At 39.7% G+C, this 15,288-nt stretch overlaps 1 protein-coding gene across 1 annotated transcript; it reads left to right on the top strand.

Moving 5' to 3' along the window:
* Positions 1-8,297: 8,297 nt before the first annotated feature.
* Positions 8,298-8,979, top strand: LOC122003568 (WAT1-related protein At2g40900-like). Its single transcript, XM_042558662.1, has 2 exons — positions 8,298-8,596; positions 8,683-8,979. The coding sequence occupies exons 1-2, from the start codon at positions 8,388-8,390 to the stop codon at positions 8,840-8,842; spliced, it is 369 nt and encodes a 122-aa protein (XP_042414596.1). The 5' UTR covers positions 8,298-8,387; the 3' UTR covers positions 8,843-8,979.
* The last annotated feature ends 6,309 nt before the right edge of the window (positions 8,980-15,288 follow it).

The raw sequence follows: 15,288 nt of genomic DNA on the forward strand, positions 1-15,288 counted from the left end.
GAGGAGCCGGCCACACCCAAGGAGAAAAATAATAGAGTCGTTCTCAATGAAGGCACCTCTACCCCCTCTTTTATATTCCTTGGTCTTAGCAAATAAGGAAATTTTAAATAAAAACTTCCTTAATTCTTTTGCCATAAAAAGGAAAATTTATTTAATTAAAAACAATTTTCTCTTCTCAATTTACAATGGCCGACCACTTTTAAAAACAAAACAAGGAGAGTTTTAATTAATTAAAACTTCCTAATTTGTCTCCGGAAATTTATAAAAAATTTCTCCAATAATTTTTCCCTTCATGGTGGTTTGTAAAAAGGAAATTTTATAAATTAAAATATTTCTTTTAAACATGTGGATAAAAAGAAAGTTATCTCTAAAAATTAAAATCTCTTTTAATCTACAAATAAGGAAAGATATTAAATCTTTTCTTAATCTTTTGTAGAAGAAATATTTAATTTTTAAACTCTATTTTAAATCATGAACATGATTAAAAAGGAAAAGTTTTTCCAAAATTAAAATATACCTTTCAATCTATAAATAAGGAAAGATTTCAAATCTTTTCTTAAACTTTTGTAGAAAGCTATAAAAGGAAAGATTTAAATTTCAAACTCTCTTTTAAAACCATGATATCCACATAAGAAATAATTTTAATAAAAATCCCTTTTTAATATGATGTGGTCGGCCACCTAAGCTTGGGCTCCAAGCAATTGGCCGACCACCTTAAGACTCAACCTTTAGGCTTGGCCGGCCCTAAGCTTGAGCTTCAAGCTTGGCTTGGCCGACCCCTATAGGTTGGGTAAGAAAGTGGGTATATGGTGGGTATAAATCTCTATATAAGAGGCTACGATAGGGACCGAGAGGAGGAATTGGTTTTGGTCTCCCGATGAAATTAAGCTTCCCGTGTTCGCCTCGAACATACAACTTAATTCCATCAATAATAATTCATTCCACTAAAGAACTATTATTGAACTACTGCACCAATCCCAAATTACATTTTGGGCTCCTTCTTATTATGAGTGTGTTAGTCTCCCTGTGTTTAAGATGTCAAATGTCCACTAATTAAATGAGCTACTGACAACTCACTTAATTAATATCTTAGTCCAAGAGTAGTACCACTCAACCTTATCGTCATGTCGGACTAAGTCCACCTGCAGGGTTTAACATGACAATCCTTATGAGTTCCTCTTGGGGACATTATCAACCTACATCAATAGGACACAGTTTCCTTCTATAATCAACAACACACACTATAAGTGATATCATTTCCCAACTTATCAGGCTTATTGATTTATCGAACTAAATCTCACCTATTGATAAATTAAAGAAATAAATATCAAATATATGTGCTTGTTATTATATTAGGATTAAGAGCACACACTTCCATAATAACTGAGGTCTTTGTTCCTTTATAAAGTCAGTATAAAAAGAAACGACCTCTAATGGTCCTACTCAATACACTCTAAGTGTACTAGTGTAATTATATAGTTAAGATAAACTAATACCTAATTACACTACGACCTTCCAATGGTTTGTTCCTTTCCATCTTGGTCGTGAGCTACTGTTTATAATTTATAAGGTGATGATAACATGATCCTCTGTACGTGAGACCACACACCATGTTATCTACAATATAAATTAATTGAACAACTATATTTATCATAAATGTAGACATTTGACCAATGTGATTCTTATTTCTAGATAAATGTTTATACCAAAAGCTAGGCTTTTAGTATACACTCTAACATCCTCCCCATCGGAGTCACTGCTATTATTTGTGTGACCGAAGAAAAACCAACTATTAATTTTATTTGTCATAAAGTTAGGTTGACAAGATAATAAAATTAATGGGTAAAACCCCCTCTTACAAATGTTTGAATTTGTATACGTCCACACTATCGTGGCATACAAAATTTACGATGTTTTGAGGTGTTGGTGAATTTAAATGATATTGTTTGAGGAATCAATATTATTTTAAATTTTAAAATTTTGACCAAATATTTTGTGATTCTTAGGATTTCAAATGGCTTTCAATCCTCTTGCTGATATATTGAAAGAGAATAAACTTAATGGTCCCAATTACATTGATTGGAAACAAAACTTGGGGTGTCCTCGCAAAAGGGAGAACAATAAAGGTGTATCTTATTCATTAGTTGTTGGAACATGTTTAGCAGTGTTATCTACCGGTACCTGGTGTGTAGATACGAGAGCCACTGATCATGTCTACAATTCATTGCAGGGGTTCCAGGAAACCCGACAACTATATGAAGGGGAAATCACCGTCTACATGGGTAATGCTACAAAAGTGGCGGCTGTTGCAGTGGGAGATGTTTATTTATCCTTTAATAGGAATAAAACCTTGATTTGAGTAATTGTCTTTATATACCAAGTTTTAGAAAGAACTTGATTTCAGTTTCTAAACTATTTATGAATGAATATTCTGTTTCTTTTGATGGCAAAGTAGTTGTCAAGAAAAATAGAGTAGTTATCTATTCTGGTACGTTGGTTGGCAATTTGTATACTCTAAATCCAATAACTCCCACGATGCAACAAATGGAAATTAATAACACATCTTCTAATTCAAATAAGAGAAAGCAGTCTTCGGAAATGAACCAAACATATATTTGGCATCTAAGGCTAGGTCATACTAACTTGAATAGGATTCAAAGGTTAATAGCCGATGGATTTTTGAGTTCATTGGTGGTGGAAAAATTTCCAACCTGCGAGTCTTGCTTGGAAGGAAAAATGACCAAGAGACCTTTTAAGGCTAATGGGTATAGAGCCAAAGATGTGTTGAAATTGGTTCATTCTGATTTGTGTGGACCTATGACTATCCATGCAAGAGGTGGTTTCAAATATTTTGTCTCTTTTATATATTACAATTCGAGATATGGGTACATTTACTTGATGCGCCGCAAGTCTGAGTGTTTTGATAAGTTCAAAGAATACAAGGCTGATGTGGAGAAACGTCATTGTAAAAGTATCAAGATACTACAGTCTGATCGTGATGGCGAGTACCTCTTAAGAGAGTTTAGGAGTTACTTATCAGAGGCCGGGATTCAATCCCAATTGTCTGCACCTGGTACACCCCAACAGAATGGTGTGGCAGAACGAAGGAATAAGACTCTTATGGAAATGGTTAGATCAATGATGAGTTCTTCAGAATTACCAAATTCGTTTTGGGGATATGCTTTGGAAACAGCAGTGTACATTCTAAACTTGGTACCTTCTAAGTCTACTAACCCTCTACTCCCACAGAATTATGGAATGGGCGTAAGCCTAGTCTGAAGCATATTCGGATTTGGGGTAGTCCAGCACATGTGCTAAAGGGAGACACTGATAAGTTGGAATCACGTACAAAAGTTCGCTTCTTTGTGGGTTATCCTAAAGGAACGAAAGGTGACTTATTTTATAGTCCTAAAGATCAGAAAGTCATTGTTAGCACCAATGCCCGACTTTTAGAAGAGGACTATGTAATGAACCACAAGCCCATGAGTAAAATTGTTCTTGAAGAAATAAGAGAAGACACGTCTACTTTAGTACCAACGGTACAAGATGAGATACCATAAGAAACTGCAACACGTGTCACAAATGACGCACAATTATAAGTAGTGTCACGTCGTAGTGGTACGGTTGTTAGGCAACCTGATAGATTCATGTTTTTGGGAGAATCTTCTGACTTGATCCCTAGACATATGATGAAGCACTCCAAGATAAAGATGCAGTATCAGTCTATCTATGGACTCAAGCAAGCTTCGAGATCTTGGAACATCCGGTTAAATCTTTTAGATTTATTCAGTATCCGGATGAGTCTTGTGTATACAAGAAGAGTGACAGAAACGTGGTAGTATTTCTTTTACTATACATAGATGACATTTTTCTCATTGGTAACAATGCCAAAGTGTTGTCAAACGTAAGGGTATGGTTGTCCAAGCAGTTTGATATGAAGGATTTGGGAGAATGTGGACATATTCTTGGGATCAAAGTAATAAGTGATCACAAGAAAAGAATATTGTTATTATCCCAAGCTTCATACATCGATACTATTCTAGCTCGTTTTAGCATGCAAAACTCTAAGAAAAGTTTTCTACCTTTTCGGCATGGAGTACCTATATCTAAAGAGATGTGTCCTAAAACATCAAAGGAGATAGAGGACATGAAGGTAGTTCCTTATGCTTCAGCTATAGGAAGCCTAATGTATGAAATGCTATGTATGAGATCGGATATCTGTTTTGCTGTGTGCATGGTTAGCAGATATCAAAATAATCGAGGACAGGGATATTGGACTACCGTAAAGCATATATTAAAGTACCTGAGAAGGACTAGAGATTATATGATGATTTACCAGACAGACGATTTACTTCCTATGGGTTACACGGATTCTGACTTCCAATCAGATAGGGGCAATAGTAAGTCGACCTCGGGGTATGTGTTTACTTTGGGAGGTGGAGCCATAGCATGGAGGAGTGTTAAGCAGAATTGCGTTTCGGACTCTACCATGAAAACTGAGTATGTGGCAGCCTCTGAGGTAGCCAAAGAAGTTGTATGGCTCAGAAACTTCTTGATGGACTTAGATGTAATTCCTGATTTGCCCAAAATTATCATAATTTATTGTGGTGTAGTAGCAAACTCGAAGGAACCACGAGCTCATAAGGTAAGTAAACCCATTGAGCGCAGTACCACCTAATACGAGACATCGTAAAACGAGGAGAAGTTGTTGTCGCCAAGATTGCATCAGCAGATAACCTGAATCCTTCACTTAGGCCCTTTAGGCGAGAGATTTTGATGGGCATATTGAGGGGATGAGAATCAGATGTATGGCAGCATAATCTTTTAATATAAGTGGGAGATTGCTAGGATGCATACTAAAAGTCTAGCTTTTTATATGAACATTTATTTTAAAATCAGAATCACCACTACAACAAAATCCCTCATAGACATCAGTGGAACAACAACGGTTTTAGGCTAAAACCGATGTCTTTGAGTATTTTACACCGGTTTTTCTAAAAACCGGTGTCTATGAGCGCAAATTTTAGCTCATAGACATCGGTTTTTTAGGCGATGTCTATGAGCGCCCTTTTTTTCGTTAATAGACACCGATTTTAACATCGGTTTTTAAAATCTGATGTTAATAAACCCAAATAAAATATTTTAATTTTCCTCACAAGCCAAAATCTGCACACTGTGAATTCCCTCCAAACCTAAATCTTTATCCCGCCCCTTCCTCCGCGCGACCATCTCTCTCGCGTAAACCTAAGCCTAAAACCTCCGACCATCCGACCATCTCTCTCAGCCTAAACCTAAACCTCCGACCATCTCTCTCAACCTTATCTCTCTCTTCCCCCTTCCTAGATCCTCTCCCGATCAGGATCAAGACACAAGGTGGTTCACTCTAGCCCCCTGTTGTCGTGGGCGATGATGGCGCCACACAAGCCCTTGTTCTTCAGGTTCTGCTTTCACGACTGCGCCTTCTTGGGCCACCTGTATGACCCTTGCTTCGTCCAGTGGTATAACTTCGACTTCCCCTTCTTAGAAAAGAGCATCTGGCGCACGTCCTCCCCCGGTGTCCTAGTTTGCTTGATGAACACCAATGACGGAGATCGCTTATTGGTCGGCAATCCCATCAAGAGAGACTGGAAGTTGCTTCCTCGAGTCCCCGGTGGCTCCTCCCCCCAGTTCAACGCGCTCGCCTTGTCGTTCAACCGCCTCACGCGCGACTACACCGTGGTCTCCTCGTGTGGGTCCCTTTCTGAAGAAGCATCTCATCTCTCTCCCTGTTTCCGCTCGCTCGCTCGCTCTCCTGGCGAGATCTCTCCAGCCTCCTTTCTCTTCTCCGATATCCAGCTATGGATCTGGTGGCCCCAATCGTCGTGCTCCTCGTCGCCGCGGCGGTGACCTTGGGGACGGAGGCCTCGATCCACGCCTACGACCTCAAGCCCTTCAGGGAGGTAGGGAACGCGCTCCTCCTCTCCGGCGACAGCGAGGGCATCGTCGTGTCCCGCCTCGACGCCCTTGGTCCCCTACGAATCGGAGATGGTCGGGCTTACATCAAGTAACTACTTTATTTCTTTATTCTTCAGCTGCTTCGTGACTTGTTTTTTTCTCGTGGTTGAATTGCATTGTGAGGATCCGGCTGCAAATTCCATTTTTAGACGTGATTTTAATGAAACCGGTCATTTTTAGCTCCTAGCACGTTTACTTCCTTTTGTATTGGGCATTTGTCGCCATAAGTTACTGTGGATCTTCTGTGATCTATCAGAAGTTAGGGTTCATAGATTTTTGTAGATTGAAAGCGGTTGGATTGCAAGATACCAGTTTGACTGGAATTTACTTAGCTTTTAGTGCTGCTCGCTTTTGCATTGTTTCATTATTGGGATAGTTCACCACCTGCAGAGACCTATGTCATGCTGTTAGAGAGATTTTGAAAGGCTAATTCACTTTCGTAGCTTGTTTTGTTTAATTCTAGATGGATCAATCACTAACTTGTGCTATAGATAGAGATCAAACTATCGTTTTGCTTATGAATTTTACATATTTATAATATACTTCAACAGATATTATATTTAATTAGAGGAATGAACAACTCTCTTTTATATCAACAATACTTATGGGCTTGTCTGTGTGTTTGCTCATATTGGATTCCTGTAAGATCCTTTCCTCATGAATAGCAGGGTTATCAGACACAGACTTTGAAGGTGCAATTTGAAACTCAGGCTTCTGAACCATCCTCCCTTGTTTATAGCATTTTTCATCAGCGATACCATCATGTTGAACAGGCCCTACATGAAGGACAGGATTGAAGACAAATTCATGTCGGTCATGTATAGCCCGATTAGTTGAAATATGGATATCCTGAGAAAATTTAACAGTCTCTGATCCATGTGGAATGGAGGCAGATTCCAATTTATTAGCTTGACTAGGTGTACTAACCAATTGTTTATTTTTTTCAAACTGCATGAAATCATCTTTGATAGTTTCATTACTTTGGCATGGTGGTTTTGCAGATAATAAAGACTTCTCAGAATGTGAGACCATCTCTCCCTCAATCATGTTATCAACTCTTTCAGCAATGGATTCTTGAGCTGCAAGCAAGCACGCATGATTTATTAAATATTGAGAGCCAGGGGAAATCATCAGATTTAGATAATCAGTTTAGGAACTCTAACTGCTCCCTGGGATGACTTGTAGATTGGTAACCTTGGAAAGGATGTGAAGGTGGATTATTGAAACCTACATCAAATGCATCAGCTTCATCAGCAATGTTTCTAGGTTCCAAACCCCCACGACAGTAGTGGTCATCTTCATTTAGGTCAGAATTGTGACCAGCATTCATAGAGTTCACTGATGGTACTTGCGTAGCATCTAATTGCTTCCCTATGTTTGTTACAGGAAGTGTTAAATTCTCTTTTTCAGAAATGACATGCATACTTACTGCATGGATATGACTCAAAAAGGAAACATCATGCTGCTTCATGGTTGAACGAGGTTCATGAATGTGGGAGCTGATATGCTCATCCTCCATTTTTTTTATATGAGAAACTATCGATTAAATCTTAATGAGGAGATATGACTAGCTAGTGAATTTTTATCTTCTTTGAATTTTTATATATGACTTGCGTGTCAAGCAGGGCTGGATAGAAGATATCATGTGTGAACAATTTGAATACCACTGCTTTATATGTTAATAAATTTGAAGAAATATAACCACGGCTGGCTATACATAGTATAATCTCATCATGGTCTAAGGCCTTCATCAAAAAATGGTTCAGCATCAAAATCAAAGGTCAGGAGAGCCATGTCGACGAGATTGATAGCAAAGGTATGCCTGATTTCTTCTTCTTGTTCAATTCCAGATACCCTAGTCGACGAGAATAAAGTGCACTTGTTTGCCTGCTTTTCTCCCTAGTCGTCTTCATCTTGTCGACAAGATGATTTATTTGTCTGTTTGCTGGAGAAAATGATACAACAGTTAGAGGAGTCTGATGTAGCTTGTTGGCACTTGTTTGCCTACTTTTCTCTCATCTTTTTTCTATTCCTAGCTTTCAAAGCATTTGTCTATCTTAGACTTGTTTGTTTGACAGAATCAATATGATTTTCTTCCTTTATAAAGAACCAAGGACAATAAAAATTGTCACAAACAATTTGGTGAGGAGATCATGGCCTCTGTGAAAGCATGTGCTCCATACTTCTATATGATTGTGTCCCAGTTCGTGTATGCTGGATCCAGCATCCTCGGCAAGCTTGCATTAGGACAAGGACTAAGTGCACTTGTCTTCGTAGTGTACAGGCACCTTATTGCCATGCTCATCTTGGCTCCTCTTGCTTATGTGCTCGAAAGGTTCAAGGAGCATGTCTCATTAGAATTGTTGAGAATAAGATATATGACTACAAATTGAATGTTTTTAAACTCATCTCATGGTTGTAGGAATCGAAGACCCAGCTTCTCATTTGGTGTCATGCTAAAAATATTCATTCTTGCTATGTTGGGTATAACAATTCAGCAAAATGTATACTACGTTGGACTCCATCTCATTTCTCCAACTGTTGCCAGTGCCTTGGGCAATGTCATTCCTGCTTTTACTTTCTTATTGGCAATTGTACTGAGGTTGATTCAGATATTAATTCCAAGTAATTTTACAGTGAATTTAGTTCATTCAAATATCATTCTATATTTGGTCTTTTTTTGCTCAGGATGGAAAAGCTCAACTTGAAGACTGTAAGAGGGAGGGCCAAGCTTGCAGGGGCCATCTTCTGCATCACTGGTTCCCTGATCTTCACATTTTGGAAAGGTCATTTTGTTGGGGGCCTTTGTTACTTCACCTATGATCCAACTTCATTTCGAAAGTCCTGAGAAAGGCGATGCCTGGCTTAAAGGCTCTGCTCTTATGCTATTCGGCTATTTTGCATGCAGTGTATCACTTGTTCTTCAGGTATTGCGTCAATGGTGTCCCTTGTGTTGTCACATGTATCGCTTTTGATGTAAAAAGAATGTTTGGGTATTTTATGGATATTGTTGTAAGAAGATTATTTATATAATTTGTGAATATTTGTGTATTTTATGGATATTATTGAATGAAGAATATTTGTACAATTTGTGAATATTTGTGTTTTTTTTTTGTTATTGTCGGTTTTAAAATCAAATATGTGCTGTTAAAATATATACATATTACATCGGTTTTCCACCGATGTAAAACCGGTGTTATAAAGTAATATTACATCGGTTTTACACCGTTGATGAAACGGTGTCGTTAAGTGATACTACACCGGTTTTAACCCGATGTCTAAAATGGCAGACTTTTAACATCGGCTTCATAGACATCGGTCGAAAATCAAATAGACACCGGTGGAAAACCGATGTCTATGAGCGATTTTGTTGTAGTGCACATTGGTCAAATGTCTGCATTTAGTAAAATGCAGTTGTCCATTTAATTTATATTGTAGATAACATGGTGTGTGGTGTCACACAGAAGATCATGTTATCAGTTCCTTATATAAATAGTAGCTCACAACCAAGATGGATTGGGACAAACCATTGCAATGGTTGTAGTGTAATTTGGTACTAGTTTATCTTAACTATAAAATTACACTAGTACACTATGTGTGTATTGAGCATGACTATTTTAGGTTATTCCTTTTATGCTGACTGCATAAAAGAACATAACCTCTGTTATTATGGATGTGCGTACTTTTAATCCCGATATAATAACAAGCACATATACTTAGTATTTATTTCTTTAATTTATCAATGGGTGAGATTTATTCGTTAAATCAATAGGCCCGATAAGTTGGGAAATAATATTATTTATATGGTGTGTTGTTGATTATAGAAGAAAACTGTGTCCTAGTTATCTAGGTTGATGATGCCCCCTTGAGGAGCTCATAAGAATTATCATGTAAACTCTGCAGGTGGACTTAGTCTGACATGACAATGAAGTTAAGTGGTACTACTCTTGGAACTAGATATTAATTAAGTGAGTTGTCAGTAACTCATTTAATTAATGGGCATTCGATATCTTAAACACAGGGAGATTAATGCACTCATGATAAGAAGGAGCCCATAATGTAATATGGGATTGGTGTGGTAGTTTAATAATAACTCTTTAGTGGTATGAGTTATTATTGATGAACTTGAGTTGGGTGTTCGGGTCAAACACAGGAAGCTCAAGCTCATCGGGAGGCCAAAACCAATTCCTCCTCTCGGTCCCTGCTGTATCCTCTATAAAGCCTCGCGTTCACTCATTTTGATTTTCCTTCTTACCCAAATGAGGGGCCGGCCACATCCTTACTTGGTGCCCAAGCAAGGGGCCAGCCAAGCCCTCTTGGTGCCCAAGATGTGGGCCGGCCAAGCCATGCTTGGTGCCCAAGCATGGGGTCGACCATACAAGAAGAGAAAAGGAAGTTTTGTTGAAAATAAAATTTTGTTAAAATCTTTCCTTTTATAACTTTCTACAATGGAATAAAAGAGAGATTTTAATTTTGTTAAAATCTTTCCTTTTTTAAAGTTATATACAATGGTTAAAAGAGAGATTTTAATTTTGTTAATCTTTCCTTTTTTTTGTAGTTATTTACAATGGTTAAAAGAGAGATAGATTTTAATTTTGTTAAAATTTTTCCTTTTTTTAACCATCTACAATAGTAAATAAAAGGAAATTTTATTAAAAACTTTCCTTATTAGCCGCTAGCAAAGATTATAAAAGAGGAGGAGAGGATGCTCTCTAAACACAACCAAGGCTCCTCTTCTAATTTCTTGTGGCCGGCTCTTCCCTCTTTTTCCTTTTCGCTTCATAAGGGTCGGCGACACTTGGAGAAGGACCTTCACCTTGTGGCCGGTTGCTTGGAGGAGAAGAAGAAGAAGGAGGCCTATTCACTTTGTATTCTTTGGTGGCCGAAAGCTTGGAAAAGAAGGAGAAGGTCGGGTGTCTTTGTCTTGGTAGATCGTCACCCACACGACGTCCAAGAGGAGGAGAGGAATACAGCAGAAGATTAAGAGATCTTTAGGTTACAAAGAAAGGTATAACTAGTTATTTATTCCGCTGCATACTAGTTTAGTTTTTCTTTGTATGGATCCTGAAATACAACACAAGAGGCTAGCGATTTTGTGTTTCAATCTTGTGATTCGATTGAGGTCTCTTTAGTTAAACCTAGGGTTTATTGTGAGGAGTTTAAATATTCAATTTCTTTGAAAGACTTTGTCTAGGAAGTGGTGCATGATCCCATAACCAAGAAGACCGAGTGCCTCGCCAACGACTTGGAAGTCAATTCTTGAAATAGATATTTAATCAACTTCTGTAATATGGTTTAACTTCTGAAGAACACATGAGTTGAACTTGGAGTAAAAATGTTAAGTTTCATTTCCAATCCAAGTTTAACTTATGAAGAACACATGGTTTGAACTTGGAGTAAAAATGTTAAGTTTCGTTTCCAATCCAAGTTTAAGAACACATGGGTTGCTAGGAAAAGTTCTGTGCTTGTACAAATTTTTATACAGGGGAAACAAAACGGAATTCCAGAGTAGCATCCAACAATATGATCTTGTCTGAAAGTCGATGAGATGGATGCTGGGGATGTGGCGCTCCTGCTGACCTCCTGTGGACTTTGCTCCTGCCTACAACACAAGCAGCGTCAGTGCCGAGTCAGGGAAGGGGTTGAAGGTGCTGAAATTCCATTCTATTTCAATTTCTCTTGTACAAAAATTGTACAAGTACAGAACTTTTCCTAGCAACCCGCATTTTCGATCAGACATGTATTTGATCAATCGAGCAAGTACTTGATGGATCAAAGCACACCTTGATCGAAATACAAGATCGTTGGCCTCTTGTGTTGGTATTCAGGAACGATACAAAGAAAACTAAACTAATTACGCAACGGAATCAAAAACTAGTTGTACCTTTCCTTTGTAGTCAAAGACCTCTTAATCTTCTATTGTATTCCTATCCTCTTCTTGGACGTCGTATGGGTGACGATCTACCAAGAACTAAATTATGGATGGGTGGATGCGAGGCTTTATATACTAGTTGTACCTTTCCTTTGTAGTCAAAAACTAGTTGTACCTTTCCTTTGTAGTCAAAAACTAAATTATGGATGGGTGGATGCGAGGCTTTATATAGAGGCTACAACAGGGACCTAGAGGAAGAATTGGTTTAGGCCTCCTGATGGGCTTAGGCTTTCTGTGTTCGGCCCGAACACTTAACTCAAGTCCATCAATAATAACTCATACCACTAAAGGGTTATTACTGAACTACCGCACCAATCCCATATTACAATATGAGCTCCTTCTTATCATGAGTGCATTAATCTCCCTGTGTTTAAGATATCATATGTCCGTTAATTAAATGAGTTACTAACAACTCAATTAATTAACATCTGATTCCAAGAGTAGTACCACTCAACTTTATTATCATGTCGGACTAAGTCCACCTGCAGGGTTTACATGATAATTCTTATGAGATCCTCAAGGGGGCATCATCAGCCTAAATAATTAGGACACAGATTCCTTCTATAATCAACAGCACACCATATAAACAGTACTATCTCCCAACTCATCAGGCCTATTGATTTAACGAATAAATCTCACCCATTGACAAGTTAAAGAAATAAATAATAAGTATACGTGATTGTTATTATATAGGGATTAAGAGGACGCACATTCATAATAACAGAGGTTTTATTCTTTTATGTAGTCAGCACAAATCAAACAACCTCAAATGGTCCTGCTCAATATACACATAGTGTACTAGTGTAATTTTATAGTAAAGACAGACTAATACCAAATTACATTACAACTGTTCCAAAGGTTTGTCCCAATCCATCTTGGTTGTGAGCTACTATTTATAATTTATAAGGAACTGATAACATGATCTTCTGTGTGGCACCACACACCATGTTATCTACAATATAAATTAAATGGACAACTGCATTGACATATATATAAATATAAAATACAAACATTTGACCTACGTGATTCTCATTTCAAAATATTTCAAAATAGATGTTCATACAAAAGCTAGGCTTATAGTATACATCCCAACAGGGGTCCCCAGCGATGACCCTCCGACGCTCAAGTCAGTCTCCGGCGAAGCAAGAAGAAGCAACGAGAACTGTAGCGCAACAGTAGAAATCGCGTGTAAAGCATAGCTCCACCGATGCTTGGACCCCCTTTATATAGAGCTCCGGAAGTGCGCGTGCATGCTTCCCAAGGTGAGCACATATCTCAAAGTTTTTCCTGAAAAGACGTGTCAGTAAAGTGTCCTTGGCACAGTACCTTAACGGGCCATGCATATCTCTGAAGTGACAGTGGAAGTTTCCGTCGTACGATCCTATGTCTGACCATGCCGCCTGTCAGCGGCATAAGCTCCCAAAAGGATGTCGAGAGATATCATGTTGTGTCTGTTGCTTGGCAATGCGAAATAGTCGCTCGGCCGAAACTCCAGTGTCCATGTGTTGTCCACGTGTTGTCTACTATCAAGCCGAGCGAGATAGCCGCTCGGCCGGAAGTCCACTGCCCGTGTACTGTATGTTGTCGAGTCGAGCGATATAGCCGCTTAGCCAGAAATCCTCTGCCATGATATGTCGTTGGGCCGAGCAGGATGGCCACTGAGTCGGAAGTCCATTGTTCGCGTGTTCGGCCAATGTTGAGTTTGCTGCTAGGTCGAGCGAAGAAATCGCTCGGCTGAAGTCGAACTTGTTAGTGCGGTTAGCACTAACGGTCTAACTCAGGTTTTTGATGAATGACAAATTAGGTTAAGTTAGGTTTGGCGTTATCTAACACTCTGACCGAGTGTGCAGGCGAAGTCCAGACAGGTCGACGGGCTGACCAAATGTCTGGCACGAAGTCCAAGCGGGTCGACGGGCTGACCGGACGCTTGGCACGAAGTCCAAATGGGTCGACGGGCTGACCAGACATTTGGCACGAAGTCCAAGCGGGTCGAAGGATTGACCGGACGCTTGGCACGAAGTCCAGCTAGGTCGACGGGCTGACCGAATAGCTGGCGAGAAGTCCAGACGGGTCGAAGGGCTGACCGGGCGTCTGGCAGGTGAGTAAAGGTAAGTCACTGGAAGGGAGTAACTGTGAGGATGCGTTCCCGGGAAGGGAACATTAGGCGTCGATCCGGCTTAGATCCATTTCGGATATCTAAGTCGAGATTGTGACTAGATTCCGGTCTCAGAAAGACGGAATCTAAGTCATACTCCTTATATTGAATTTATAAACTGTGCTAACACTTTGTTTTGCAGGATACATTCTCTACATTTGCCTCGGACTAACCTTGTCTTGCAAGAAAAGGAACTTCTGGAGAAAGGAGGTCCGGGCTCCCGGAAGGGATCCGGGCGCCCGGAGGCAAGTTTTATCCATTTCGCGGCGTAGACACGTGGAGCTCGTTGGTTGGGTCTGCCACGTCACACCAAGGCGCCCGAAAGAGATCCGGGGCGCCCCGAGCCTCATATAAAAGAAGGGTCAAGGGTGGAGCCTCAAACACAACTCTGAATTGAAGAACTCGCTCCCTTATGCTCCTGCGACGCTGCAAAGCTCCGACAAACGCGTTGCTTTTTTTTTCTAAGTCTCTTATCTTGTCGGTATTGCTTTAATTTTTTCATTAGCATTTTCTGTACTTAGTTTGTAATTACTTTCGAACTGCTAGTGAATTGCCCATCGAAAGCACCCTTGTGTGCGGGCCTTGGAGTAGGAGTCGCCAAGGGTCCGAACCAAGTAAATCCTTGCGTTCTCTTTGGCTTGTTCTTTTCTTTTCCGATGCACTTACTCTTATCGAAATTTTTTATAATCGATATTCACCCCCTCCTCTATCGAACGTCTACGATCCAACAGAACTTCTGTCGATGTCGTGCCTCGCTGTCAGGCCGAGCGGGGTAGCCGCTCAGCTTCTGCACATCGTTCATCCTTGAGTGTCGGGTGTTTGAGTACTCCCTGTGTCAAAGTCGACGACGGATTGGGGTCTTCTCCTCGGTCGGGAAATGTTTCGCACGATCGACCGATGCCATCCACCCGTTGACCGTCTTAACTTTGACCTCCTTTGACTTCCACCGTGGCAGTGGGGTGGGGCCTCTCATCATCACCGCATCAATATCAAACCAAATTTTTTATCAATGAATACAGTGGACCTGATATGATTATATATTAGGCCCAACGTCCTAATACCTATCATATCAACCTAACATGCATGAGCAATGTCTAGCTAAAATCTAGCATAACAGTGGAGCACCTTGCAGGTGTTGTTGAATATTTATTCCCCGGACATCGAATGAAACCATAAACACGACTTTTTTCATCACCCTTTGCTACCA

The sequence above is a fragment of the Zingiber officinale genome, chromosome 7B (genome assembly GCF_018446385.1).
Source record: "Zingiber officinale cultivar Zhangliang chromosome 7B, Zo_v1.1, whole genome shotgun sequence".
NCBI classification, from domain to species: Eukaryota; Viridiplantae; Streptophyta; class Magnoliopsida; order Zingiberales; family Zingiberaceae; genus Zingiber; species Zingiber officinale.

Coding starts and splice junctions, on each gene's coding strand:
- LOC122003568 (XM_042558662.1), top strand. CDS start 8,388: ATGTTTTTAAACTCATCTCATGGTTGTAGGAATCGAAGACCCAGCTTC. Junction 8,597..8,682: donor TTATTGGCAATTGTACTGAG/GTTGATTCAGAT, acceptor TTTTTTGCTCAG/GATGGAAAAGCTCAACTTGA.